Below are 24,699 nucleotides of genomic sequence, written 5' to 3'. Positions count from 1 at the left end.
TAAAAAGACCCCAAATTTGTAGATCTGGTTACATGAGTCAGTGGATGTGTTCCATTCAGTGATCAGCTCTACTCCCTGCAAACCTGGAGGTCTTCCCCTCCTGTATTGATCAGCTAGCTAGCTTGAAATCCAGGACCCATCAGAATTACAGGTAGCACTCTGGGGGAAAAGAGGAGCAAGAGGGAAATGGAATGCCCAGAGAGAGCTGGAACAGGAAATCCTGCCTTGGTGCACATGTTAATCAACGTGTGGGTAGACTAGAGTGACTAAAATGCTGAGAGAATTAAAAAATGAGCAATAGTCTATCATAATCCAAAAGGACATTTTCATGCAAAAATCTGCATAGGAGTGATGCTTTCTTTCGTGCCGTATGAAAGGAGATGCCTAAGACTTGAACTGTTTCCAGAAGTGGCTGCAGTAAGACAAGCCAATCAGACAGATCCTGTTTTAAACAAGAATTTGGAAGAATTTTTGCCTGGGATTGAGCTATTCCACATTCTTACTCCATTGACCACCAACTACTGTTAATGTTATACAGCATGGACTCTTTTCAAACATTATTTGGGGGAGAAAAGACTACCATATGAAAGTGAAAATGCAGTACTTTATTTTTTGTTGAAGTTTTACAGGTACCCTAAAATAATAGCAAAACAAGAAAGGAGATTATATCCTTGTAAAATGGATATGATCCCCCTGTCTAGAAAGATTATTTTAACACATCTATCAATATTTCCCCCTTGGCTTCTCCGGAGGCAAAAATCTTGCAACAGCTTGTTGCAAGGAAGATGCATGCTGTTCGTTGGCATCCGGGCCAGAAAAAAAAAAACAAAAACGCATAAAATGCCATTGACGTAGCTATGTTCTTAATCACTGCTAGTACACAAAACATCTATTCAGCAGTTTTGCAAATCTAGAATGCTTACAAATGAAATAACGTGAATGTTTCACATAGCAGTAGTTTAAAACCCTTGCTTTTTGAAGGGTTTGAACAACATTGAGAGTTGTTCTGTCTTTTGACAAGAGGAAAAATAGGCAAATTGTAAGGCGCTCTAGCTTCAGGCATTGCTTCTAGCATATGGAGCATCTAACTTGTGATACCTATTAGAATTCAGCCCAGGTCACACCTGATGAATAATCTGTTGTCTCAAGGCTTTGTGAAATAACTAAATAGTCTCAATCTAGTTTCCTGAGGAAAGCCAATGCTACAAAAGGCACTATCAGAACTGCTGTCCTACTTGCAGTCTGGCCAGAGAGATCAGGGAGGTATCCTCTGCAGAGGTGGTCTTCCCAAAACAGGTGTAGGAGATGAAATGAGACAGAAACACGCTGTTCGAGTTCCTCCTGTTAGGTTTTCCTGATGACAAGAGGGTTTCATATTCCAGCACCATCAACCTGCTGGTTTTCATCAGCTCGAAGTGTCAGGAAGGAAATCAATAAATCACCAAAACCGGCATGCCCTGGGTAGTTCTTTTTTAGGGGTAGGTTTGGGGTTTTAGTTTTAAGTGGTTTCAGTTGCTTTCTATCTGGTTTATCCATGTTTATATTTCACTATCACACATTTCAGTTCTGGTGTTTAATTGCTGCCTAAGTCAGTGACGAACATTTCTGCCCCTGAAGAAACTGAACATCCTGCAGGGTCCAGGGAGCACAGCACTGAGGGTCATCCAGCACCCTGCAAAGGCTTCATGTAAACCTGCCCCAGACGGCCAGATCAGTAGCACTTACATCCCCGTAGGTGTGCTCTGCCCCATACCTGGTTTGTCCTTTTTGTTGATTCCTGACAGGCCTGTTTTCACCATCCCAGCAACTGCCACATGGCCAGCATGGCGGGGCATCTGCTGCTGTGCACGCCGTGGTGGCACGTGTACGGCAGGCCACTTCTTGTAGTGCTCTGAGTCATTGGTAGCCTTGTGCTGGTACAGATCCACCTAGAGTATGATGGCTGTTGAAATCCAATTAAAATCTTCGCATAAGTATACATGTTCATGTAACAAAATTCAAATATACTTAACCACAGCAGCCAAGATTTGACAGGTGTGTTTGTTGTTAGCTTTAGATGTATGCTCTAAGGTGATCATTGGACAGTTATTATTTACATTTAGTCATTAACCTGTGCATTTATTTCTAACTTTTTTCTCAACCCACTTATGTTTTTGTCAAGTAATTTAGTACAATGTAAGTTTGGTTTTGAACATTTGGGAGTTGTTATTCTGTCATTATTTGGCTACACAACCATAGATTCTCCTTCCTTTTTTTGTGTTGCCAAATAGGGCATTAATTTGTGTATTATCATAAATTGAAAGGTTGTCTTTCACTCCCTTGTCCTTTGCAATACTAAGCAATGATTGATGAGTGAATGGGAAAAGTCTCTCACATTTCCATCAGTATGTTTTTGTTGTTGACAGATGATTGTTATACTAGATAAAATAGAGCATAAATGGTGTAAGTGGTTTGATTTCTGTGATGGGATAGACTGTTGCAGTTTTCAGTTTTTCAGTGGACTGTGGACCACTGCCACTAGAGATGTCTAAAGTGGTCTTTGTGCTTCATAGTCAGTGTCAGACTTGACTAGACAGGTACATGGTGTGTCCCTCCTTAGAAGAAGGAACCTGAACAATTGCAAATATGGCTTGAATTAATTCTGGACCAGCTAGAAAAGAGCCACTTAGCCTCAAAAGAAGGATATTTTCACTACCTCCAGATAATATTTTTTTTAAAAATTAATGAAAAGCAAGATATTCTTTTTACTCCTTAGAGACAGAATTCATGCAGGTTGAGCTGCAGCTTGAAAGATTCAAACGGCCCTTTGACAGCATTGCTCTGTAGGCAGATATGGAAGTCAAATTGCTAAGTGGGTTTTTGGAAGGAAAACACAAAAGAACAACTCACTCCAGTGGCGAGCTTTTCTGTTTGTTCCCCATCTCCAGATAGCAGTGGACTCAAATTATTGTGATGTGTTGATTGATTACAGCCGCTAAGTTTCTTAGTAATCAGTTTCATCACTTATTCTCAATTCACGCTTACACCTTTGATTTCTCTTCCACAACAGGGTGATGTGGGTTGTCGTTGACTAATGAAGAACAGAATTGGTTTCGGCGTGAGACAAACGGAATGCCGACACCAATCCCAAAATGCATTAATCTTTAATAATCCACATCTGCATGTTTATAAATGATATAACCAAGGGTTGCTAATGTTGATACTCCCCCTTCCAAACAGAAGCTGACATAGAAGTTGGCGTTTGCAAACTGCACAAGAGGCACATGACCACGCATGGTGTGTGTCACCTTGCAGGGAGAGCTCGCCAGATGAAAGTTCTTAGTTGATTAAAAATACATGAAGAATTGCTCTGCTTCTGCACCAGTCTTTGGAGCTTATCATTGTCGGGCAAGATGAAATATGGCATGATAGATCTTGTCTTCAGGAAGATCAGACCCACCAAATGGTTTTTGGAAGCAGGTTTGCCTCAAGGTGCTTTTATCCTTTATGCATTCAACTTGCCCTTTTCTCCCCCATCCCTGAAAACCATTGAAATGAGGGCTGTCTAATATGCAATATAACGCAATAAGAAAAAACTAGATTATCTAAGAGTTTGTTCCTTTTGAGAACAGTGTTAGTGAGAGCACATACATTTTGCTACTAAAACGCCCGTTAATCACAAGCAGTGGACTAGTATGAGAAGTAGCAGGCAGGACTAGCAAAATAATTCATTGCCACATATCGGCGCTGCTCCATTTTCCACCTGCTTGCCTGAACTTGAGAGAGTCAGGAGGAGCAGGGAGAAGTGAAACTCCGTTGCTGCTGGTGTTTTGAGTTAATGTAGCCTGATGATGAATATTTATTCTGAACAATTCTTACATGTAGCTGGATCAAGGCAAAAGAAAAATGGGTAAGAAACAGCAATTTCAGTTCACGTTGACCATTTCTTTGGTATCTTCCATGTTTTCACACTGCAAATACAAATGAAAGTTGATACAGGGTTTTGTTAGAATTTGGCAATGTTAAAATTAGGAGTTCAGGTTTTTATTAGGTGGCAAATGCTAGAAGTGTATGTCTGCTACATTTGTTGTGCTTCTGAGGGTCTTAAAAACCGTAGACACAATGAAGAACAGCTTAGAGAAAAACTCTCCTCGTAGTTATAAATGCAGTCTAGAGAATGAGCATTGATAATGAAAAATTCTTCCTTTTGGAACTTGGATTAACTCCCTAAATGGAATTTTGGAGTTTTAAGTTTCAGGTGTGTGGAAGGGTAGGTTTCATTTCTGGAAGGAAGAATGAGCCAAATATAAGTTAGAAATACTACCCTGTCCTTTGTTAGGAGCTTTTAGATACTTAGCACTTGCATCAATTACAATTTTATATTCTGGTTAAATGACATTTTATAAAGAAATTGAGAATGTTTTTTTCTCTAGCCGAAGCATATGCTTTTTGCATTAACAAACATGTAATGTCGTGTCCCACGTAATTATGAATGACTAAATCCATGCAACCCTTTGCAATCTTCTACTTCAGTCTAAATGCAAGCAAAGCTGTCATTTTTATGAAAGGCTTAAAAGGACAGAGTAAAAAAATACAGTATGATTACAGGGTTTGGATCGTTCCCTGAAGAACATAGACACTTTTTTTGAATGGTTTGCACAAATTTAAGAAAATGTAATTTACAAAATCTAAAAGCAATTCAGAGGCCCTGTAGAGGTGTGAGAGAAAGCGCTGGGTAGGCTGCGTCCGCAGCCTCTCCCAACCCCTCTCATCCCAATTCACGCCATCACTTTGGAGGGACGTGGTGACACAGAGTGCAAAACATGTGGAGGGGCGGTTAAATGAGACTTTAGAGGGAAAAAAAAAAAAAAAAAAAGAAGTCAGTGGCTGAGCTTTGAAGAGGTCTGTCTAGTGCAGAGCAGCAAGCGAGTGGGGAAGAAAGGAGCAAGCGCCTCATCTAATCTTTCTCCTGGGGACCCAGGTGGACAAATTGGCAACCCTGTTCACAGCCCTCCCCACACACCCCCCCACCTCCTTTGTAGCGTAAGAACTGCTAATCGGATCCATGCTGCTGCAACTGTGGTTAGTTATTAACAGAATAAAAGCAGATTTCTTCAAAAGAATGGGTTGGGGAAAACGGCTATACAAAATTGCAAGGTTGTTAGAATCTTAAATGCACAGCAGTCGGTTTTTCCCTATTCTGAATTAGGCAATGAATACGGCCTTTCATCTGTCACTGTGCCTGTTTCTTCAGAAGGCAGCCAAACATTAAGCTTCTCAAACAAAAAAAAAATTGTTTGAAAGAGGAAAAATATTGGGGAGCAGAAAGAATAGGAAAATAAGAAGGAGAAATCAGGTTTTGTTTTTATTAATTTGGCCTGGTGAGAGAAATACGAGCTTGCCTGCTCTATTCAGTTCCTGCGTGCCAGCCGCTGTGAGCCACCATTTCTGAATGCAGGGATTAGAAAAGATTTAACTGGTTGCTATCCTGGGCTGCGCCATTCTGGATCGGTCTCCAGCAGAAATACCCTGGGCTGGGAACTCTCCTGAGCTTAATGGAAATAATGCATTAAATGAATGTGGAGTTAGGCAGAGGTGAAAGCAGAAAGAATTTGATCCCCCCAAATGAAACTTCTCATAACTGTTAAATGAAATTACAGGTCTGGGGTGGGTGTCACTGAGGACAGAGAAGCAGTGATCCCTAGATTTAGATGAATTTATGCCGTCGCTTAAATAAATAACTAAATAAATAAATAATGCTTCCCTAATTTTGAGGAGCTCTAGTGCCTTCCTGGTTTGCAACAGGATTTTAAAATTTGTTGGAGAGGACTAGACCTCAGGCAGACAGGTGCTTGCTGTGGCCTACTGGAAATCCATTCGTTATTTGGGTGAGTCACAGCCTGTTGAAGATTTCCATTGACAGCTTGCTTTGGGCTAGTTGCCAGAATCTCAGGAAAAAATGCTGTGATGCTTCACTTCCGTCCAAAACAAAGGTGACTTCTGCATGGGGCGTGGGTGAAACAGAATGTCTTGCAGTGGCTGCTGCTGCTCTCCCTTCTCCTGAGCAAAGAGAACTTGGCCATGGGGGACAATATATTTGCTTTCCTGCCCCTTGCCACTCACCCTGTTGTCAGTTTAGGCAGTACTAACAATTATTTCACTTTATACTCCAGAGTATTTGTTAAAAGTCTCCATACCTTACTCATAGGTTACACAACCTGGGAATAAAACTTGTATGTCTAATTTGGCAGACCCTGGTTTCAGCTACTTAATTTGGGTTTTTTTTAAAGTCCCTAATATAATGAATTATTCTGCAGTGAGTGTGACATTTGGATGGTGTTCCATAAGTAATATCTTGAGACTACACACTGAATAATGAGGATGAAACAAAATATTGAATAGCTACTTCATCCTGTCAGTGTCAACTTTGCTTTGAATTAAATGTTATATCATGTCAAACAAGTAGCTTCTGGTCATGAAATTAAGATGTTTATGCTATTGCATGTGTGTGGGGAAAAGTCAGAGCTAGGGTTCTGCAGGCCACCGTAGATCACTGTTGCATTTTTTTTAATGGAGATTTGAGAGCAATTTAACACTTAGGTTACAGTGACATCTCTGGAGCTTCCTCACAACCCAGTCCTTGATATAGTAAATATAACACAAATAAGGAAAAGAAGATGGAGTGTAACATTCAAGGATTAGTAGTCTGAGAATTACATACTTTCATGCAAAGAGAAGTAATGTTTTTATCTTTTGTGGATTTTACATGGATTGTGAGTGATACTCATGTATGTTAGGGAATCTTGTGTCTTTTGGAGCATGATGCATTTGTTTTAAGAGCTAATAAGGAAAATTGGGGCCAGACGTAACAATAGTCTTGATAACTTTTTGTAATGTGGAGCATCCGTAACTGGCTTCAGTTGATAGTCTTCATGTTTACAGACACTGCATTGTTGCAGCTGAACAAATCAGCTGCTTGCCATCTCTCTTTCAGCAAGCCACACAGCCAGCTACCAAAAGCGTCCCAAAGCTGGAGGGCTCTGGGCTTGGTCCTGAGTTCCCAAGTCAGAGAGGTGGAAATAGTCTGGGTGAGCAGACAGCAGTGGATTACCAATGTTGCTGTTGCAAGCAAGGGGTGATTAACTGCAGTGTGGTGCTGAACAGAGCCAGACGACTTGGTTTGAGCACACTTGACTCTGTGTATATCCCCCCAGAGTGGTTCAGCGGGGTCACGGCTGCTGTATTTGAAAGGGTCCTCATGTCACTGGCCTTTTAAAGTGTCTGTGCTCAGGTTACTGTATACATATAAGGAAAATTTTTAACATTTTCTGTGTCTTAATTTGGAGGGATATGCAGGGAACCCTTGCTTTTTACTCTGATGAATAAGCCATTTGAAAAGTACCATTGATGCAACAGGAAGCTTAGCTATAATGCATAAATTAAGGAAGAAAATAATCTTTATTCTTAAGGGGTCATAGGCTTTGTAAGATGAAAGAGATAACAAAAACCGCATGACCAGTATCCCTTTATGCTATCCATAGAAAAATTTCTTTCCTTTGAGGTCATTTGCACCTCACCCAATTTCCTGAAAAGCTCATTTAAAATGATCCTGTATAGAAGCCTATTTATGATCTTTCATTTCTGATGTAGGGATCTGAGACCCAGAATGTCCCTTCCGGTCTGTGAGCCTTTACTGTCACATCAACTGTGTGATATAATCCCATTATTTTATCAGACTTCATCTTAATCACTAGGTTTCCTGGACCTCATTATTTCTAAAAGGAAGTTGTTTCAAATTCCAGTAATGGTTTGATTATCATCCTAAACACCGTGCTTTTTTTCCTCCCTGATATTTAGCCGCAAATATATTTTTAAAAAGAAGTCACAAAATCACAGCTTTAGTTTTTGCCGTGCTAAATAATACTCTTCCTTTCAGTCTCCCGTCTCATCATGCTGGTAGCTGTTCTTGGTTCCTGTACCTGTTAGCATTCTGCTTAGGCTTTCTGGTTTTGTCTGTGTGAATGCTCACCAGTGACACATCAGTAATGGCATGATGTTTCCTTACCTCTACTGGAAACAATTCTCCTAATTCATCCTAATAATATTTTTTTTTTGATTCAGGGTGCCATCAAATGGTTAGTTATAACTGTTTGTAGATTATAACCATTTGTAGGTCAACAAATACAGTCACATTTTCCTTACTTATCTTCTCCCATTTCTAACTGATAACCCTACAGCTCTTCAGTTGGAAAAGGCCAATTTCTGGTCTGTGAGTATCAGTGTCTGCATTTTTATTAATCCAACCCAAAAGGTGGTCCAGTTTCTTAAATCATCTTTTGATCATCTTCTGTATTGACTAAGATTCCCTACTTTGTAATCAGCCAATGTCATTAATTCAGCCCTAGGTCTTAACTCCTAAATTAGATTGAGAATTGTCCCAAAGACAGTCAACATGATCTTTAACTTCTGCCTTTCCTCCAGCCTTACGTTTCCCTTTCAACAGAGGTTGTGGTCAGTTCCCCACCTTCCTGTTTCCCAGTTCCTCACATATCTTAAAATTCCTGTGCTGATACCCCTCCTTAACTAGTAATTTCCCAGGGGGAACCTGTTACCACTGAAGTGCTTTCTTGATTCAATTGTTCAGGCACAGTTCTGTGAGATATTGTCCAACTGGTACAGGGTACCAGGGCTGAGCATTCTCCAGTGTCATTACAGTGATGGGGGCAGAGCGCCCTCAGCATGTTTCAAAACATTACTGATTTGGTCTGTAATTCATCGGAAGGACCCCTCCTCAGCAGGATATCAAAGGTCTGTTCTTTCTTGCTGTGTTGGCTCTAAGGAATTTACTTTTTACACTTTAACTGCAGATTTCATGGCTGTAGTCATAATGCAATCACCATTTAGTACTTTTCTCAATCCATCTTTTCCAAAGGTGCAGTGCAGTCTCTCCTGACTCTTATTTCAAGCATAGATTTTCAAACCCTCATGCAAAATGTTTAAAAGCATTTGTAACATAATTTTTAAAATTAGAAAATCAGCTTACAACTGTGCTATTAAGCATTTTTTAATTCTCTCACCTCTTCAACTGACTTTATCTTTTTTTTTTTCTTTAAATAGCAGATATCATATTAGGTAGGCTGCTGGTTTTGGTAGTTTTACAACTAACTTTACAAGATAGCTATATAAATTTGAATATCATTTTGCTCTTCTGTTAAATGTAGGTGAAATAACCAGCGTGGCAGCATCTATCCTTTTCACATGCATTATTATATTTGCTGTGATTTTGCGTAACAAAAATGTTGTGAAACATCCATAGTATTCAGTTCGAGTAAGTTTTGACAGGTGGGGTATCTCACCAATGTGGCAACAATACTATACATAACATGGGAAAAGGTCATCCCTGTTGAAACTTCCATCTGTGTATCATTGGGTCAAAGGAGGCAGTAGTCTGTCTGATAAAAGCGGTTGGGTTTTTTTCCCTCTCTTAAATAGCTGTAGAATTTATGTTTAAAAAGAAAAGGTTGTTTTCCTTTTGTAGTTTTTCTTCCCTAAAAAACCACAGAAGTCTGTTCATGTATTATTTAAAATGTCTTCCAAGAATCCCAACTACAATAGTGGTTGAAAGAGGGAAGGATTAATATCATTTAAAGGAAAGAAATGGAAGATCTTGAAGGTCATTTCATGACAAAGAAACTTTAAAAGCATGGCAGACAGGATCTTCAAAGGTTTGTAAAGTCCTGTCATCAACTCCCAATCAATAGGCGTTAGATACCCAAATTAAGAGTTCAGTTCAAGTCTTCAAAGATATTTGGGTGCTTAACCTCCTTTTACCTTTCAGATCATTTCTAAGGATAAAATGGCAGTTTGACTGAAAACCTTTTGGCTGGATGCTTTCATGTCCAGCACCTGGATAATTTGTAGCACCCACTGATAAATCAGCATAATGGACGCATCTCTTCCAAGTTGTTACTTGTTAGAATATGGGTAGAGTTGGTCTTGTTTATGAAATCGTTTTCCTTTGTGAAACAAAAGTTTTGCTTTAACATATTTTTAATAGAGAAAAAAAATCAGAAGTAAACTTTAAAAAGTGAACTAATAAAACAGTGTTAATGTTTGCAGAGGCTCATTGTTTCAGTGAATTTGTAAAACTCCTGAGTCTATAATCCTTGAGGATGCAGATGAAAACAATTTCTTTGTAACATATCGAACATTCACTGTTCTAGGCTGTGACTTTCCCAGTCCGTGCTTGCACATCTGCTTGTGCAGGATAAGGCCTCTGCTAGATAGCTGAAGTAATGTAAAAAATGTAAATGCAATGTTAAAAATGTTAATATAAAAAACTAAAGACAGTGTATAAATGTATTTAAAACATGTTGCCTATCATAGCTCTTCCATGTGCTATTAGTGTCTCTCAAAGTTTGCCATGCCTCCACCTAAAGGGGGATCCCACTAGGAGCTGCGTGGTGCAGTCAGGACTACCCCTGACTTTATTACTATTTTTTTAAAGTATTTGTAAAAATCTTAGATGGTTCAGGTCTACTTGAAGTGTTCTGTCTGATAGCAGTGCCTCGGGCATACACAGTAGAAGTGGCAGTGCCCTGTGTTAACATGGAATTGCTGTTTGTTTACAGTCTTGAGTCACTGAATCCTTTCTGTCAAGCAGAAAGCGTTTGTTATAATGCAGGCACTTACTGTCTCCACAGCCCGCTCTTGAGTGACATCAAAACATAAGCCGGAATATTATTGTCATATGCCTTAGAGTTCATGAATGGGCCGTGGATCCCAAAGCCTCGGGCACTGAGTGGCATGTTTGGTCTTTTGGAGGAGCAATTCTGCCTCCAGTCCAGCATTTGCATCTCTGAGACAGTTGTCACAGCTGCTCCCAGTAATGTTGACTGTCATGTTTTTTAGTGCAAACGCACCTCATCTGAATAGCTAGTCGGTGGTTATACTCCGTATTTTGTGGATTTTCTTTTTGTTCTTGTATTTATCTGGCCTTTCTGTAGAGTTGGTGCTGAGAGCCAGTTGCTCTGAGGCTGGGAAGCAGACGGGCAGAGCAGACACATTCACTTTCCTCCATTTACGTCCAACTTGGGGCTCTTCATTGCTCTAAAGAGCGAGCAGCCCCTGCTGCACCCCGCCAGCCTGGCTCTCTGTGCCAGGGCCAGCCGTGGCCGTCTTGCTCCCGCCACTGCGGAGGGGCGGCTGCTGAGCCAGAGGAAATGAGTCTCAGCAGGCACAAATCTATTGCGGGTGGTTTTATTCTTTCCATTTCTTTCAAATGGAAAACAATCTGAGCAGTTTCTGAGGATGAGGGGTATAAATCTGTCTGCTGCTATTTATATGGTGCTCGTCACTACAGTGTCTAAATGCTTAAAGTATATATTTGCTGCCTAACCTGAGGTGGTCTTCAAGCAGCTTGGGCTGTCAAGTGCAGGAGCGTCTCGGACCAGCAGCTGAGAGGAGTCCCAGGGGACATCCTGGTCTCATTCTTACTCCCACTCAGGCTGTGGCAGGTTGGCTGTTGGGCACAAAGCTGTTGGGGTGTTGTGGCAGTGTAAGGGTGGTAGCGTGGACTTCCCTGCTTGACACTGTGTTGAGGGGTGACCCAGAGGAGTGACTTTCATCAGTGCAACAAGCACCTGATTTACTATATGGTAATATTGAACAGGAAGATTTTGTGTCTTAAGCCTCACAGACAGCATTGAGTGCTGTTCGTCTTCGGGTGGGTAGACAGCAGTGGATAAACTGTGTGGGTGTCTTTTGAACGAGACTATAAAAATAGGTCTGTCTGTTCTGGATGGATATTTTAATAAGCAAATATCTTCCTTTGCCTTTATTTGAATAATATACCCCTTTTCTGTCTGAACTCTTTTAAACATGCTTCACTTTCACCACGTGCACCTATATACTATTCTTTATTCCCATATTCTACATGGACATTCTAATAATATTAAAACCAGCGATTCATGGAAATACTTTTTAAACTATTGTTGTTAGTCATTTTTGTATTGACTGAATTTTTCATTGGTAATATTGTTGGCAGCAGTCCCATGTCTGCCTGGCTGGAGGCCAGTTTAAGCTCGGCAGGATGAGCCCTATTGTTCAGCAGACTTGGATTTTGTTAAACTCTCTAACAGAAATATGTGTCAGGAGATTTGCAGCTATAAATTGGATCATGTCGGTGAGGTTGGGAACTCACTCAATACGAAATTGAACATTTCACCATGCCTGTTGCTAAATATGTTTATGCATGTTTTCTCCATGGGTTTCAAAAAAAAGAAAAGAAAAAAACCTAAAAAAGCTAGACCTGTTGAGCTCTGTATTTACCTTATAGAGCTGGTACTTACTTTGATGTTGAGTGGTTGAAAAATGCAGCAAGGCTTGGTTTTGTGCATTGCAATGTTAAAAGCAAGTCTGTTTTCCCTTTTTTTTCTGTGTGTTACAGGCAGTCAGATGCCACCGCAGCCTCCTGGCAGCCAGTCAGAATCCAGCTCCCACCCTGCCTTGAGCCAGTCACCAATGCCACAGGACCGAGGTTTGTTAGGTGTTGGGGCTTTTTTAGTTGGTGCCAAATGCTGCCTTCTTCTTAAGTTGCACATTAGCAATGTGAGATTTCCTGGTATTTCTTTTCTTTTCCCAGGGAAAATAATGACAGTCCTCATTGTAAAAGGCTCGGGGGGTTTCCTTCTCTGGGGAAAGAGCAACTGAATGCCGGACTTTACCAAAATATAATTGGAAACAAGGCTTTCTCAAAATACAGTGAATGCCCAGAGTATAAAGGCAGTTTGCTATAAATACTTGAGTTGTGTCCTAGAGAACTGAACTTTTCGTTGTCTATCCTGGAATTAAGATGTATAGGAATAGTGCTAGCTACAAGCACTGCAGTTTTGCAACTGTTCTTAAAATTCTCATCACTGATGTCTTTGCTCGGATGCAATAGCTTGTCCTCTAGCTAGTTCTAGAATAAAAATATCTTTAAATATAAAGGGAAATCAACTATTTAGGTCAGATGGTTCAAAGATTTGGAAATCTTGGAAGGGAAAACCTTGCAGGCAACAGCACGGTCCTAGAAGGGTGCTTCCTAGCAAGTGCTTGCAAAAATAAACAGAGGGTTGGTTTTTTTTTTCTTAATGTTACCATTTATAAACTTTAAGCCCTTTTCCTTTCGTCTTCTTCCTCCCTAGCTCATGAAAGATAGTTCACAGCTTTGTTGTGTGGCCATACATACAATCAGCTGCTGTAAACTGGGCATCCTGTCCATGCAGTGGTTAACATGTGCCAGTGACAAGCTTGCAAAACAGACACATGATAACTGTGATAAACATGGAGTTATTTATGAAATGCCCCTCCTAAAATGTCTTGCTACCAGAAATATTCCAAGTAGCACCATATGGGGATACCATAAATACTAGAAGTTTTCTCACAGTGAAGCAAGTTGAACTCACAGAATGACAAATTTCTGGGATAGCATCCAGGAGGAACTAAGAGGACTCACAAAGAAGAGGAGAGAGTCTTAATTTTTGCTGGTTTTCTGTGTTGGATGTCCCCTCCTCCAGGAATGCTGATTAATGAGAACATGAAACACAGAATTCCACACTCATCTCATTTGTTATGTTTCCTTTTCAGTCATTCTTTATACATAGTTGTTAGTGCAGGGACTTACTTTCCTCTTAAATTTTTTTTAGAATAATGTACATGTTTGGTGAAAAAAGAATGGCCTCAGTACCCAGTACAAGTATGTGATGCTTTGTGATAGAATGTCACAGGGCAGCGGGAATGGATCAGATTGAGGCTTTGAGGACCCAAGCATCTCAGAAAGATGTGTGCATTTACTGGCACGAATGGGTCTTGGCACAAAATGTTACACTGCCCAGTAATAATTATTTCTGCAGTGTGTGTTCCTCACCTGGCTTTGGGGGACAAGTTAGTCAGGTCTGACAGAGCTGGAAGGGTCAAACCTCACAATGCTGCTGTAGAACAAAACTGGGGATCATTGTATGTTTGGGAGAGACAGGGGGGCATTCAGTAGTAAACCAGAGAAGACAGCTGTGGTAACTAGGAAGTCAAACAAGTAAATAACAGTGAGAGAAATAACATTTGCAGATTGATTTAGTCTGGTTCTTCCTCTATACAGAGGGGGTGAGAATTGTGGGTGTGTTCTTAGAGAAAATGTGTTTGGGAATGTTGTAATTTTTGCACTTTTCATATGCAAAATCTGGTGTAATACACATGATCCTTGTGACCCAGCTTGTACAAGAAGTCCATTTGTTTTATGCAGCAATAAGAAATTTGTAACTAGCTAGGTCATATTGATTTTGCAGAACATGTTCCCCAAAGCTTCTCTAAAGTCTGTGCTATACGCGCATAAACATGCGTGCATTCCCTTTTGCGCCCTGTCATTGATTAGAGGCTCCTTTGAAATGGAAAACTTCACCTTTTAAAAAGGCTGTTACATTAGTTGATTCCTTTGCTTGCTTGAACTGGTTTCCACTGAACTTGGAAGAAAGGAAGGAGGGGGAGTGATGGGGACTCAAAGGGAAGGTGCTTGTCATTTACTGATAAAAACCTGAGCAGAAAATCGTTGCTGCTAAGGACACCTGATCCATAGGCATCTGTTACAGTAATTTAAACTCTTGGCTTACTGATACACTTTCTCCCAAAAAAGAAAAGAAAAAAAAAAGAAAATGAAAACAAAAACCCCAGAGACCCTCCATAGGATAAGGTAATGTTGTTTGTTTTAGCACTTTGTATAACATTTCTTTCCTTGTTTAGAGAGAGAACTGAATGAACAAAAGACTACTAATCGTTTCTTGAGCAGAATCCTCTGCTCTCAATACTTGAAAAAAATTCTATATACCAGATATTGTGAAGCTTGATTGACAGGTGGAGTCTGAGTTGTAATGCTTCCGGATGCTAAACCACTGCCTCAAACCATTAAGTTTACACTTATTTATTTTATTATGAAAGTATTTGATTATATTTTACCCTACTTTCCATGGTTACTCAGCACCCAGCTGGGATTTTTATGTTTGCCTGCCTAAGACTATACATCCCCTGTCATACAGTGCAGCATGAAGCAGTGAGCGTATTTTTACATGTACATTCTGAGTGTGGAAGGAGGGGAGTGGTAAAGTATGTGGATACAGTAATAGGAATTTCTTGCGGGATTGGATTTTTTGTGCTCTTCAGCTTGCTTTTTGTGTAGCTTATTATATACTTTCTGTAATGTGTAAAAATGCTTACTTTTTAAAAATAATTTTAAAGTTTTTCATGTCCTCTCAAGCTGTAGGACATTTGGACCCATGCCAGCATAAATGGAGCATGCTATTCTAGGCAGCCCAGTTTATTCTCATCCCAGAATCAGTAGCTGGCCACTATTGTTTGATGCCCAATCAATGAAGCTTTTTCAGTTGTACCAACACACATTGTCTTCCTAGGCAATAAGAAATAGCATGTACTTTTATGTGCATAATCTGTGTCTCAGCTCACATGACATTGAAAGTACTGGGACTTGAAGTAAGTCCCATACACCTTAATGGACTGTCAGAGCCAGAGAGCTCTGGGGACAGAGGGAGGAGTATGTGTGGGACTGGAGTCAGAAGTCTCTTGGAGAAGCAGGAGTGGTCATGGCTGCTCAGCTGCATGTGCATTTAACTGCTGCTGAATCACAGCAATTACCATTACTTGGGGATACCACATGAAAATGTAGTCACAACTAATTAAGGTAGTCATTGAAATTTGCTGTGTTTTGGGGAAAAACGGGATGCATGTTTTGCTCTTTGTTTCTGATACAGCTACTCCAGACTTTTTACTGTGATCAAAAGCAGGGTTTTGATTTTTCACGTTTATTGAAGTCAAAGCTTTTTATAAACTTTAGTTATATCAGCCCCCAGAGGTAGGGCAGTGGTGATACCACAGCTGTCATAACCATTTGGCAAATAATTGAGGTACACAGTTGGTTGAGGTCCCTATATTGAGCTATACCTACTTACCTCATCTGTTTGGGTTTTGGAAGCCACACTTTGAGGATGTGCTTAGTGGCCAGAACTGCTCAGTGGGTTAGAAGTTATTTGTATGGATCAAACAGAAACCCAGCATATCAAAGTTGACCCGTTAAATCAGTTTCTTGAAGCTGCAGTGTGAAAAAGAAGCCTTTCGTCCTGACCATTAGCTTATACTCCCTCTCTTTATTTTGTAACGTAATGGAGATGGCTGTCTGTATATGAATACTTACCAGTGCGGACACTAATAGGAGAATATGTGTCACAATAATGTTGAAATAGGCACTTTTACCCCTGCAGAAATGAATGGCTCCTTACCTAATTTTGAAAAAGCTTAGAAAACTTACCTACTTTTAAGTACTATTATTCATGCTTATGCAGTTGGATATGTACACGTCAAGTTTCAGTCTTGTATTAAAATAGTGAATTGGGAGCTCCTGAAAACCATTGAATTTAATGGAAACACTTAATGACTTCAAGTTATTACTCTAGCAAGCACTCTCATAATGGGGATACTTAAAGAAGCCTTATTTATTAGTGCAAATGTATATGGGTCAGAATTAATTTTTAAAAAATCTTTAATTGTTTTCCCCTTATAATTTTCACAGCGGTATGTAGTTAAATATTCATGATAATGCTGATGATATGCTAAAGGTCTGAAATAGATCTGGAGTCTCAAAATCAACACAGGTTATTTAACCCTTTTCATCTAATGCACCATTGGGGACTTGCTCATTGAAATCCCAGAGCGCTGGAATAATTAGAAGATAGTAATGAGGATTTAATTAGTCCTTGAGATATGCTGAAATAGGACCACTGAGAACTTTTCTGTTTGGACATGGATTGCAAGCAGAATTGATGCCGTTGCAGCTGCTGTGATGTGCTGGAAAATGTATTCCGTTGCTGGAGGCAGTTTCATGGCACCATTCTGTGCCTGTCAGATCTATGTGGAAAGTGCCCGGAGTAAGCACCTCCAAAATTGTTGAATAGTAGCCTTCCTCTTCTCCGTCACCTCCTCCCAGTACCTTTCATTTTCCCTTTTTTTATGTCACTCTTTCTGTTCTAGCTTCATTTCTTCCCATTGTTGACATGATCCAGCTTTTGAGGATTGTTGTACAGTTGTATGCTCTGTTAAAAACATATCACAGACAGGGAGAGGGAGTAACTAGAAACTGCAGGCTTGTAGGAGTACAGGTGTTATACTAAGCAAAATTCGGATCTTTTTGACACGACTGCTTGTAAGCTTTATCCTCAGATCTAGTCCTTATTTAGTATTAGATCTTCACAGAAGTGATATTTATCAGTAGCTGCAATGTAGTAAATTTAAATAGCTTTTTTGGCAGCCAAGATGTTATCCAGCAAGAGGTAGTAACAGATGGGATGTGATCAGGCATTTTGATGTTCTCTTTGTGCTTCTCTATAAACACTAAGTAGCAACTGAATTCCTGTAACTACAATTTCCTAATTTGCCCATTAGATTTCATATAGGTATTTTTCTCCCCTTTAACTGTTTTCTGGGCATGCTTATTTGTACGCAGTCATCACATAAATTCCACTGTCATGTATTTTCTTCTAACAAAATATAAATGTTTTTGCTTGCATGGAAGACACAGAATACCAATCGGGTGTTTTGCACCTACAGTTCCTGATCAGATTTATGGCTTAATACTGACATTTGATGGTAGAGATTCTTTTCCCTGAAATCTATTTTCTTCTTAAAAAAAGAAACCAGAAGAAAGAAAATAGATCAAAGAATTCTTATTGCAACAAAAAAAAAAAACCACTGTAGTTTGCTTTTAGATCTTAAAAAGACTTTTTCCCTGAGAATACATTTTTTGCTCTCATTTGGGGATTTGGGATCTATTCAGAGCACTGAGGAGCTAGAGAATAAGATGATTCTTGTCATTAAAATTCTTCTGCTTGCCATGTTAACGATGACACCACTTAAGGTTAAATCAGACTTGATAATAAGTTTACTTGATGTAGACTGAAGTGTTTCAGGCTCTTAAAGAAAGATGCTTGAGACATGCACTGAGTGCAAAGCCACAGGTATGTTTGAGTGCCTCTTCTGCACATAGCATTCTCCAGGTGGGTCAGTGTGGAGGAGCTGAGCTCCAGCTGGTACGCAGGAACTTAGTGCCAGGCTGGGAGGAAATCTTCATGCCCAGAAAACTGAGGTTGGAGGAATTGTGTCATCAACAACCAGGAAAATGCATCATATAAGGAGGAAAGGCAGGTTTTAGTTGAAACTGTTGCACTAGCTCTGTAAAACATATTTTTTTAATCTCAAGTCACATGGTGAAATAGGAATGTGATACACAGGAACATACAGAAGCTGATCTATATGTGAAGGCAGAACCACAGAGTAGAGCCATGTGCTAAACTTCTTTGGTGACTCAAAAAACTGCGTTAGTTTGTCAATTTAGTGAGCACTAAATTTATCAACAGTCTTCGAAAAGGCTGAGGCTATCATTGGTATTTACCACTGTACTTTGATTATAAAAGTGGAAGTGCACTGAAATGTAGTGTGGTTTGATGAGCAGGTTTGCAATTTTAATTGAAATAGTACCCAAGACCCCCATTTTTCTTCCTGTTTGTATTATTTACTACATCATGTAGCAGTGCACAGGAAAAAAACTTACAATATGTCTGCTTTGATTAGTAATCAAGATCTTTGGGATAAAAGATGACTGTTTTTTACTGTGAGCTGTGGGAGTGAATAGTTTTGTGTCTGTCTCTCAAGCATTGCAGGAGGGCCTGCTCTTCTTACATAAAAGTATTGGAAATGTTGTTACTCTGCCAAACCAGATTAATTCTTTAAAAAATCAGTTGCCATTTCAGGATGCTGGTTTCGGACTGTACTTGGATTTCAAACATATACCAGCCAGTCTCGGCTTTAAGATGATCTGATTAGTTGTGGCCTACACTAAATATATAGCAATATTGGCCATCTGCAGGAAGAGCCAAAGGAGGAAGGGGCATGATTTACATGTGATAAGCCATGCTGGGAGACAGCAAAACTGCAGAAGTAGGATTTGAAGTAGATAATAATATCTGTACAATCAAAACCCAGAGTCAAGTCTCCCAAGTAAATTTTGTATACTAGCAGCTGGTCATTGCTTTCTTCTTGCTGATGTTAAATCCTGTTATACTTGGTGATGAATCTTTATCTCATTTTTTAAACTAAATTGGGGATTCTCTTTTTGAAATTAGGGAGCAGAATTGAATTATTCTGAGAGAGTTTATATAGTTGCCAGCAGAGAGACTTCTCAATAGAAAAGTTTCCACTGACTTCATTAGGCAGCCGTCAGATTCCCTGCCTCTGGGCTCAGGGAGCGAGATAAGCCAGAAGCAGTCACTGATGAAGAACTTGACAAAGTGACAGTCGATGTTCCTGTCACCAGGCTCGGTGTAAAGTTACTGGGTGCGATCCCTGTCCCTGGGATGGCTTCGCATCGTGGCCTATAAACTGGGAGCTGCCTGTTCAACAGCACCATCATTTCCAGTACACTCTGCTCCCTTAGTACCTAAGTTAACCTTTTTATAAAGCTTCTCCAAAAATAAAGAACTGATTTAAGACCCTTTATGTCTTTTAAAGTCAATATATAGGGCAGTGATCTGAAATCTATATGCTGTATATATTAATAGCTAATACTGGATAGTTCCTTCCATCCCAAAGGATCCCAAAAGACTGCAGAATAAACACTCATCAGGGAACAGCTGCAAATTAAAGGAAGGGAAAAATCAGTCAAATCATAAATCATGGTAAAATAAGACCGAGACAAAGGCATTTTGGGACTGAGGACACCACGCTGATTTTGTATTTTTAAAAAATATTATGATTTATTTTATGTGTGTGCAAGACAGAAAAGACACATTGTATGTATTTTAGTCTTGTCCACAAAATCCATACATATCTCATGGTATTCAATATATTTACTTCATGAAAAGGAAGGTCTGAGTTGATCCATGGAACCTTTGAACAGGAGTCTCCAGGGAGGGTAAATTTTTCAAACCTGAAATTTAGACCATTAAGCCTGTAGGCCTTGCACATTATGCATTGAAAAATGCTGTTCCTTCTTTGCTCTCCTCCGTGATTTTCATAAGTATGCATGTTATTAGAGAAACCTAGACAAATGTTGATTGTATAAAGCAGACAGACTCCTTGGGTTTTTCATGTTACTGCTCAGATTAATTCCAGCAGCCCAAGCTACCTACTGAAATTGAGGATTCACTTTGGGGTCAACTGGGTGGGCAGGGTGGGGTGCTTTTGTGCTGCAATTCACCATTACCCTGATTTTCCAAGCAACATAGTAAAATCATCTTGTGTAAGGTATCTTACAGTAACAACTTATGTGTAAGATGGTGTATGAGCAATGTTTTTTTTTGTTCTGTGTGTGCATCAACATCTCCATAAATGTCTTTCCTTCTCTGCCCTCAATATAGCACTTAAAATTTACATCAGAGAGCATTACGCAAGGTTTGCATTAGGAAAGCTTGGATATTTCTTCCCCAGCTACCATCTGGGTAATCTGTCTGATCCTTCCCCAGATTCTAATTTATCAATGATAGATTATATGAATTTCAAGGCTAGGCAGTAGCAGAGGGAGGTTTAGGGGTGGGAAAAATTTAAACATTATTGCGTGCTATACATAGGCCGGGTTTTGTAATATCAGAGAGAAAAGCAGAGGAGATTCAGCCAGTTAACCTAATAGCACAGCTGGTAAAACACTAGGGGGTCTGGGTTAAAACCTTAGCTAGGTCATTAGTTTCCATCTTCCCCAAAGCTATTCACTTTGTGAAGAGAAGCAGTCAGACAAATAAACAGTGAGGAGACTGCAAGATAGATATTAAAGCATAATAAGAAAATACTTTTAAAGAAAAATAAAAACAATCCAGTGCTTTTTCTTAAACAGAACATTGATACTTCTGTGAAAAGGAGAAATACTGCAGTGATCTTTGTAGGAAGCCTCAGTTTTGCCAAGGTGATATTTTCCATAACTACTGTTTCACATAGGCAAAGAAGCATCCTTTGTTGAATGGGTGTGAAGAAATGTTGTGGTTGTTCTGCAGATACTAGCAAATGCCAACATAAAAACAAATTGTCTAAGTACCAGAGGGAAACCATGTCACTGTTACTCTGGCCCAGAGAACTTCAGATATTTTTAGTGGCACCCTGATGGACTTGGAGAAGACAACAAGGTTTTATGTGGCTGAAAAAAGAGATCAATGTAGAAATTAGATTTATTTTTTCTTTCATGGTTAGTGGGAAAACAGTAAAGAACTTTCTCCTAAAAACTCTTCAGGACTCTTTTAAAAAAACAGATTGTGATTGCAGAAAGAAATGGGGATTAAAAAAATTTTTTTGGCTTTTATATGAGTAAAAATCTATCAAGAAGATTATTAGCCTTCTGATTAGAGACTGAAGAATAAGCCTCTTAATTTGTCCTATGCCAGTGGTCTCAGTACATTTTTTTTTATGCTGCTACCCTTCAGTTGCCCAAGTTGCTTGTCAGCAGAAGTGTTTTCTTGATGCCAGGGATATTGGCAAAGATCCAATGTGTTCAATACCTGAGCATTGCCCATGCCAGTGCTGTGGCTTCGGACGCATTAACGGGTTCATACCAGAACCATCCAAAGATGTTGTATTGGTGCAATGCTGTAATTTAGCAGTGCTAAATATGGATCAGATTCTTGTTTGCCATCTGTTTGTAAAGGTGTTTCATTTCTTTGGGTTTTCTTTTTTTTTCCCCTGCCTATTAACTGGTCAGGTATATTGAGAATTAGTATTTGCATCATCTGAATGAGGTTGACACTGCAAGCTGATCTACTCATGCTCACCAGCCCATCACCCTGTAGTGTATGTTTCTAAGTTGGATGTTCCATGTATGACAAACGTAGGTGGTTTCATATGTGCTGTCATCAGTCCAGCTGGGCATGTTTTAGTGAGGCTGGCTTCTGGAAAGTGAGAATAAGAGCTGGAGTATCTTGAATGTAAAGAAATCTTGTGTCTTCTTGCTCTAGAGGCCAGTTTTCTTATGCCACCCACACGGTTTCACTTGACTTGGGTTGTATTTTGGTACATGGGTCAAACCTTCCCCGTTTTCTTCATTGCTGTTATTTGTTTAGACTTGTATCAAATTTTTGTCTCCCTAGATTTTTTCAAGTATCTAAATCTCTCTCACTGTGTTCTTTTTAATGTGTATTTTAAGTAGCACCTTAGGAAAGTACAATGCCATTCTTTGCCGGTGACAGAAAGTAGTTTACGGCTTGGGTAGATCTGGCCCCTCATAAGCAATGGCTCCTGCAGTCTGTAAGACGCTCATCTCCAGGTTTGACCACACCATTGGAACATGTTTGTTCCAGTACCATTGGCAGTCTGTGCAGACAACCTGGTTGCATATTTAGGGTCCTGATTATCTCTGGCTTATGCAAAGTAACCAGCACTTTAATTACTAAAACACTTCATTAACGTGTGTATCTTGTTCAGTTGGATGTTTCCTCGCAGTGCTCTGAGGTGCTGACTGTGGATATGTTTAGCTGGGCAAAAACCCAGACACAGTTCACCAGTCCAAAGACTTGCTGAGCTGTCCTTTCCATCTGAGACAGGTGGGCTGAGGAGAATTTCAGTCTAACTGTGATCTTCCTGAGCATCCTGCAGTGCTAACAGGTTGCCAAATTTTAGTATATCCACTGCACAAAATACTGATGTGTGTTTGTTTAGCTTTACCCTGCCACTTCTGCCTTGGTGTTGTTTTACCCATAGACAAGCTACGATTGGGAGTCACTGCTTTAGATCCATCTCAATTCTGTTGTATTCTCTGGTGAAAATCCTGAGATAGTAAATACAATCCAAATGGCTGCCTGAGGAAAGGAAGTCTGCCAAAAACTGTGTCATGGGTATGCAAACATTTGCTCTTTTTTCTCAAGGGTACTGGCCAGTGCCTTGCTAACATACCAAGCATTGGAAATTTTTGTGATTCCCGCCCTCCACCCCGCCAAGTTTTTCCCTTGTAGGTAGTGAAAAGTATCTCTTTTCACATATTTAATTTTTTTTGAGATGATTTGTAAGTAGGGAATTTCATGTTATTTTTCTCTAATTATTTGACATTTAGTGTATGTATCCAATCTCTTTCTGCTTTTCTCATTCCATTATTTTCAGAGTAATAAATCTTTCTAGCCCCTTCTTTAGCCTTTGCCCTTGAACAAGGAGAACTTCCTTATTCCTTACTCAGAAGGGTTCCTCAGTTGTTTTGGTCCCATGCTCTGTCACTAAGCATGCCTCTCTAGAAAGGGTGATAGCCCGATGTATTTTTTCTTACATAAGTTCTTTTTTTACAAAGTACCATTGCAAGTTGTATCTTTTATCATTTTTAATTTATCAAATGTGTAATTTAATGATGATCTGCTATCACTGTAAACTCCAAAGTTTTCCTGAGCTTGAAATGAGTAAGTGTTTTCAGGTTTAATTCATTCATGAAAATCGATGCACTTCTGGCTAAATCAAAAGACCTCTCATTGACCGTGGGTTAAGTGTCTGCCAGCAGACCATTGCTGTCCATCAGCTGATATGCAATAACTTGTTATACCCTCTTTTTGTTTGAGCTCCTGCTTTCCTGGAAAGGTGTTTTTCATATTCAAGCCAAGACTTCAAAATATCAAAAGAATCCAATTCAGATTTTACACCAACACCCAGCACATTTGGGTGATAAGGAGATAGTATTCAACAAACAGATTATTTTGTATTGGTCAGTGTACAGATATAATTAAGACAACCTTAGTGCATAATTTTATGAAGCTTTAGTAATTTACTGTTGTTTATCTGTTTTATGTATACATATGCATAAGGAAAACCAAGATTTTAAATGTCTTTACAAAGGCATCATAAATGGTATTAGCTATATGATGTATTTTATCAGATGTTAGTACTGTATAGGACATCGGAGGCTTCATTTTTGTCTTTTCCTTTATCAAAGGAGCAGAAACGCTTCTATCATAACCATCACCCATTTTATATTTTTTTCTCTATATTTTGCTAAAAAGAAAGAAGAAAAATATGCTGCTACCTGCATATTTTTAAACCTTGTATGTATGTTGTATGTGTAGATATGGTGTGCTAATTGTTAATAGTATGCTACTGTTTCATTTACAAAATAAAAAAAGGAAAAGATGGCTCTACAACTTTAAATTGGGTTTTAATAAAGACAGCCATTCTTTAGGAATGTAAATGTAGTATAAAAATAATTTCTGAATACTTCACTTTATTCAGCCACTCCTGAAGTAGTTTAGTTTTACAAATTCTGCTCAAGTGGGTTTTTTTGTAAGTAAACTCTTGTGATGTCAAGTAAAGCATCATCTGTACCTCTTTTATCACTAATATTAAGGGAAGGTATTAGATTTGTTTACTGATGAGCATGTTGCCATTGTTTTTAAGGTCTTAACTCATAGCTGTTTCCTAGCAGTTTATTCAAAAGACAAAAAACCCCACTTTGTTGTCAGGGAGATTGACATGTCCGAGGTAGTCTGGCTGTTTAATCTCTCCACCACCTTTACTCCAGTGCAGCTCTAATGTAAGCCTACTTCCCTTCTTTACAAAAGCAAACTATCTTAGATCTAATTTTCTGGAAAGAAAATTTATTTCTTTTTGTATTGGTTATAAAATGAAGTTGAACACTAGGGAAAATGTGTGTAAATAGGGAAAAATGAATGTATGCCA

General features: G+C 39.3%; 1 protein-coding gene across 4 annotated transcripts in view; it reads left to right on the top strand.

Annotated features, from left to right (window-relative positions):
- The window catches only part of ARID1B (AT-rich interaction domain 1B), a 302,045-nt gene that overhangs the window by 203,466 nt on the left and 73,880 nt on the right, over positions 1 to 24,699 (top strand). For all 4 annotated transcript variants that reach the window (XM_026844507.1, XM_026844506.1, XM_026844505.1 and 1 more), the window contains exon 5: positions 12,428 to 12,517. In XM_026844507.1, the coding sequence (XP_026700308.1) occupies positions 12,428 to 12,517 (90 nt within the window). The remainder of the gene's footprint in view (positions 1 to 12,427; positions 12,518 to 24,699) is intronic.

The sequence above is a fragment of the Athene cunicularia genome (assembly GCF_003259725.1).
Source record: "Athene cunicularia isolate RWA chromosome 3 unlocalized genomic scaffold, athCun1 chr3_part1, whole genome shotgun sequence".
In the NCBI taxonomy this organism is placed as follows: domain Eukaryota; kingdom Metazoa; phylum Chordata; class Aves; order Strigiformes; family Strigidae; genus Athene; species Athene cunicularia.
This window is presented reverse-complemented; position numbering and strand designations above follow the sequence as displayed.